Genomic DNA, 6,000 nt, shown 5'->3' on the forward strand with positions numbered 1-6,000 from the left:
GATTTACTTATTTTATCTCTATAGATTATAGCATAAGTAATAAGTCTTTTAAAATATAGCCTTAAGATTTTACAGGAAATACTTTTCCAAGGGAAAAGTGCTAAACAACTTGAAAAGGAGCAGCAATTATTTTCAGAAATGATTAATTGCCAAAACATCTCCATAGGAAACTAAATTTAAATGTTGTCTTTTCTTTTGGGATCAGACTGAAATTTCAACACACATCATAGAAAAGCGTATATTTTTCTATTTTGTATTTTCTCTTAAGAACATAAGAATTGCCATGCTGGGTCATACCAAAGGTTCATCTAACCCACTGTCCCATCTCCAGCAGTGGCAAGTAGTGGATGCTTGAGACTTAGAGAATGAGTAATGATCATAGTGCACCACTAACAAAGTACCACATGTAAAATTGACTAGATTTCAATGTAGAATTTACTAATATCAAGAGATGAGTCTGAGTGCATGTTGTGGGAGAGAAAATTACAGGAGAGTTTGGCATCTAGAAGTAGGGCTGAGTCATCCAAAAGTGAGGCTGAGTCATACTTGCTACATGTGAGTGGCAAAGTACAGGGGTTCAGCATCTGGTAAGCCAAATGAGTTTGTTTGAAGATAATGGGAGAACTGCTCACAGCTGAAGAATTTTTCCAGAAAAGGCTGATCAAAAAAAACCAAACCAAAACCAAAAAAACACAAGTGACAGATAAGTGACTTTTATCACTTCTTTTATTCACTGTTTGACTTTAAATTCAGCTGCAGTCAAATATTACGTTCATTTATTTATTTTTAAATTTTGTAATATGTATGGTTTTGTAACACTGAGCACAACACATACAGGCTATTAACACTGAAATCTGTTCTGTCAATGTAGCAACTAAGCTTTTAATAAATAGCACAGACAAAAATAACAGAAAAAATCCACTGTAAACCCAAGCCACATTTTCTGGGTATACATTAAAATTTGTGTAATTGTTTGCATTTTATAGAATTAAAAACATTCCCAGTGACTCCCAGTGCCTGATGACTATACTGTTGTTGTTCTGCAGAGATATGATAGCTACTGGCTGTGAAGATAAAAATGTTCGTGTTTATTACCTAGCAACCAGCTCTGATCAACCACTAAAGGTTTTTAGTGGGCATACTGCAAAAGTGTTTCATGTACGGTGGTCTCCTTTAAGAGAAGGAATCCTCTGCAGTGGCTCTGATGATGGGTGTGTATCCTTGACTCCAGGAAAAACTTAAGGTCTCAAGTTGTACTCCTGCTAATAATTTTAAATATTGCTGCTATCTTAGCATTTATAAACAATGTTCACGGTTCAAATCCTGGTCCAAAACTGTCCATACAATATAACCTTGATGGAACTGTGCAGTCTGGCTTAATCCTGTGCCTTAACTCCCATATCTGTTTGAGGAGTCCCATGCTTCCAGAGTACAATGCAGAAGCTGTCAAGGGAGGACAGAGAAACAAAGCAATAAAGGAAATACAGTGGCTATTGTGGATAGAAGCCAGAGGGAGCACTGCAGACCTGGGTGACAAGACCGTCCATTGAATTTCTGTTTGGAAGACAGCTCTCTCAAAAGAATATTGTTATGCTTCTCATAAGTTAGCTCTGGAAAACTATAATTCAACAGTGAGAGAAATACTGTGGATATAAACACAAGAATATAAACATGCATTAGAATTTCCATTTTACAATGATAAGAAAAGATGGTATTGCTAACTATGAGGCCATAAAATACAAGTGCCTGTCCTGTATGTTTAATCAGATGCTGCCTATTGTTTTCTGAATTGCTCAGATATCTTAATTTTAATAAAAATCTTGAATGGCTTCAAGCTTATGTATGAATTTCTATCATCTGGTCTACCACATTACTTGTAAAGAGTAGAGGTAAGTTGCAGTCCCTTTTGTATGAGAGAGAAGAAATTGCTGCGGTATATTTTCCATCAGGGCCCAAGGGCTTCAGTACTTGGTTTCTCTTTGGGTCCATAACAGCCTAAGATGTTAGCCTCAAGATATGCCACAAGCCTAGCTTATCCTCCTGGCTTGTCAGGAAATGGTTGCAGCAGTGGCAAGGCGATCTGCCCGCAGTATCAACTTAAGGGGTGGCATGTGAAAAAATGGCTTCTGCTGGAAGTGCAGCAGCAGCTGAAAGTCACTGTTGCCCCTCTGCCAGGCATCCAGCTATGTCACTGTACTACTAGGTTGCAAAGTAGGAGCAAATGCGGCTCTCTGGGGATTAAGTAGGGAATGAATGAATTTCCATTATTTATGTGTATTTGAGTTGACCTAAAGCAGAAGTTACCAAACTTGTTCTTATTGTGTACCTCCTTCCAGATTTACCAGCTCCCCACATATCCCTACCAGCATACATTTTATATTTTAATCCCTTAAATGCCCATTATGATAATAAAAATTAAATTGTTACACAATTTCTCCAATGTACCCCCCAGAGATGTTGCGCATACCCCCAGGGTTACATGTACCACAGTTTAAGAACCCCTAGTCTAGAGGAGTCAATACGTCTTTTATTTCAGGGCATTTTTAAGAAACTAAAAAGAGCTCAGGGCATCAAAAAGGAACTTTTGTAACACATCTTGTGTAAATCTAAATATGTAAATATGTAATATTTCAACACTGTTGACTGTAGTGGTATATTTATGGTTTATTCATGTTGACTTTGTTGATGATACAGGCTTCCTGTGTCTTATTTGCAGTACCGTTCGAATATGGGATTATACACAAGATGCTTGTATAAATGTTCTTAGTGGACATACAGCACCCGTACGGGGACTGATGTGGAATACTGAAATCCCTTATCTGCTAATATCAGGCAGCTGGGACTATACAATTCGTGTGTGGGACACAAGAGATGGAACCTGTTTGGACACCGTTTATGATCATGGGGCAGATGTATATGGTAATATTGTTCAAATGCTATGGTTTTCATTTTCTTATTTTGTTAAAATGCATATATGCCTTGTTCCTTAAATGGGGATCAGTAGTTTTGAGAGAGAGAGAGATCTCTCGTGTGTGTGTGCATGTGCATGTATGTATGTACATCTATCTATCTATCTATCTCAAAAGTACTGATTTCTATATAATTATCTGAATACTTTTTAAAACTGTTTCTCCATTAGGATTAACTTGTCATCCAAGCCGTCCATTCACCATGGCATCTTGCTCTCGGGACTCCACTGTGAGACTTTGGTCTTTAACGCCTCTAATAAATCCTCTCCAAATAAACATCCTAGCGGATAGATCTTGGGACGAAATTATTGGAAATACTGGTAGGTAAATGATACATACTGCTATTATTTTTGCTTTGTTATTTAGACAATCATTAACAATGCTTCTGTGCACAAATGATTTTATTTCTCAGATCGTGCTGTGGAAGCAGGTGCTCCTCCTTTGCTCTGTGGTAAGGTGTCCAGAGATATTAAACAAGAAGTAGACAAACTGAGTGGTAATACTCGAGGGAAAAAACTACAGTGGTTTTCAGAATGTTTGTCGGTAAGTATTTAACAACCATAAACTTAGTGTGTGTGTGGATGCACGTTCAAACCAACCTGCAAAAGAAAAATTTTTTCCTCTTCCATCCTTCCTTATCCCTTCCACTATTTCAGTGACAGTTTCTAGTTGTAAAATGGCCCTAGTAGCACTGGTTAAAAAATATTAATGATGTGTTTTCCCATTGGAAAACAGAATTTCATCAACATTTTGCACAAGAAGAAAGACTTGAATAGATTTTCCCATTGGGAAAATATAAATATTTTATTCATTTTTATTTATTTTAGATCTCCATTAATCTATGTTTTTCCCTGAGCTACTTCCTCATGAGAATTGTAGTTCCAGAGTGGCTCATGCTTCTATTGTCTCTGTTGCCCCTGCTCTCTTTCCCAGTAACATCTCCCATGAGTCACCAAGGCCTCTATCTATGTTAATGAATAATTGGGCACTGGCAGTTCAACCACAGGGAGAAACTAAGGTGTAGACTTGGGAAAATGGGGAGGGTGTGGGCATGAGTAACCAGAATTAAAATACTATGGTTATGGAAAAGTTGAGTCAACAACATTAAACTAGAAGTTTTGATTTGGGAATATTGAACTCCTGTTTCAAATAAAAATGTATAGAACTTTATTCCATAGAAAAGATGAAAAACTGTGATATTTTATCCTAATTCAAGATGAAAACCAGTGTCAGAATGCCAGAATTTTACATGGTTCAGAAACTCAACTTTGACTAGCACTATTTTTTAAGTCTAATAAACTTAAGTCAACTTGTTAAACCCTGCAGGACCCAGACCTCCTTGCCCGGCACAAAAGATATTGAGCTTTAAACTCATGACATATTTTATTTCCACATAGGCTCTTACAGGTCAAAAGTTTTATATTCGTCATAGTTTGATTTACTGTGTTTCAGCCTAGGACTCATGGGCCTAAATCCTTGGGCCCCAGTGGGGAAAAAGGCTGTCTTACCACTGTCTAGTCATTTTATCCAATGACTATTAAATGCAAAAGGCAGGAGTAGGAAGTAAGAACTCAGGATCCCTCCCATTCAGGGCACAGTTTATCTCAGAGTGGAAGCAAACATTGCCTTTTGCTGCCTTTGTGCTGCCATAAAATTTTTTATGGTGGCACAAAATTCAAGCACACAGGCCACAAATGCAGCCGTGACAAAGGTAGTATCAGTTTGTGCTCTTGTTTAGTGGTGAATGTCCGATTTCTTTATAACATGAGAGTGGTGGCCGCGTGGAGCTGCCTGCACTCTCCAGCTGCCCCAGGAAGGTGCTCTGGGGGCTTGAGGGGCCCTATCCCATGCACCTGGCTGGCTTTCCTTGTTTATAGAGATGTGCCCTGGTGAATCTTGGGTTTCCCTGCTACAGAGGCACACTCCTCGGAGCTCCAGGGGTGCATCTCTGTAAGTTGGGAAAGCTGTGCAGGTGTTCCCAGGGCTTGATGGGCCTGATCCTATGAAGGTATGTACAGGACCAGCCCCTCAAGCTCCGGGGGAACACGCCACCTGCTGTTCTGCAGCGTCAATGGGCAGGACAATGGGCAATATTTATTTCGCCCATTGAAGCTGATCAGCTCTCCTGGGATGCATCCTATCAAGGCTGATCTGCCTCATTTGATGACATCTGTTTCTAGAGTCACTAAGATGCACAACAAGGTTTCTTCTAATCCCACATAGATTCATAGATTGTAGAGTTGGAAGGGACCACAACGGATCATCGTGTCTGACCCCCTGCCCCTGGCAGGAAAGAGGACCAAGGTCAGATGACCCCAGCCAGGTGACTATCTAGCCTCCTCTTAAAGACCTCCAAGCTAGGTGATAGCACCACCTCTCTTGGAAACCCATTCCAGATCCTGGCCACCCTTATTGTGAAAAATTTCTTCCTAATATCTAACCTAAATCCACTCTCAACTAGTTTACACCCGTTATTCCTAGTCACTCCCTGGGGCGCCTTAGTAAACAGCGCTTCTCCTATTCCCCGTTGACCTCCCCTAATAAATTTGTAGGCAGCCACAAGATCTCCTCTCAGCCATCTCTTGTGAAGGCTGAAGACATTCAGCTCTCTCAACCTCCCCCCGTAGGGTCTATCACAAAGGCCACTAATCATGCGAGTGGCCCTCCTCTGGACCCTCTCGAGAGTCCCTGCGTCTCTCTTGAAGTGTGGCACCCAAAACTGGACACAGTACTCTAACTGCGGCCTGACCAGTGCTGCATAAAGAGGGAGCATCACCTCCTTTGTTCTATTAGTCATGCACCTGCTAATGCACGACAAGGTGCGATTGGCCTTGTTGATGGCCTCATTACACTGCCGGCTCATGTTCATCTTGGAGTCAGTTATGACTCCAAGTTCCCTCTCTGCCTCCAAGCTGCTGAGAAGGACACTCCCCAACCTATAGGTGTGCTGGGGGTTCCTCCTTCCCAGGTGGAGTACCTTACATTTATCTTTATTAAACCGCATCCTATTTCTCTCTGCCCATTGATCCAA

At 40.5% G+C, this 6,000-nt stretch overlaps 1 protein-coding gene across 1 annotated transcript in view; it reads left to right on the forward strand.

Annotated features, from left to right (window-relative positions):
• WDR17 (WD repeat domain 17) overlaps positions 1-6,000 on the forward strand; it is a 70,526-nt gene that overhangs the window by 34,727 nt on the left and 29,799 nt on the right. The window contains exons 13-16 of the mRNA XM_025209550.1: positions 1,047-1,211; positions 2,717-2,919; positions 3,140-3,289; positions 3,382-3,512. Of these exons, the coding sequence (XP_025065335.1) occupies positions 1,047-1,211; positions 2,717-2,919; positions 3,140-3,289; positions 3,382-3,512 (649 nt within the window). The remainder of the gene's footprint in view (positions 1-1,046; positions 1,212-2,716; positions 2,920-3,139; positions 3,290-3,381; positions 3,513-6,000) is intronic.

Source organism: Alligator sinensis, unplaced genomic scaffold, assembly GCF_000455745.1.
Source record: "Alligator sinensis unplaced genomic scaffold, ASM45574v1 scaffold614_1, whole genome shotgun sequence".
Classification (NCBI taxonomy): Eukaryota; Metazoa; Chordata; order Crocodylia; family Alligatoridae; genus Alligator; species Alligator sinensis.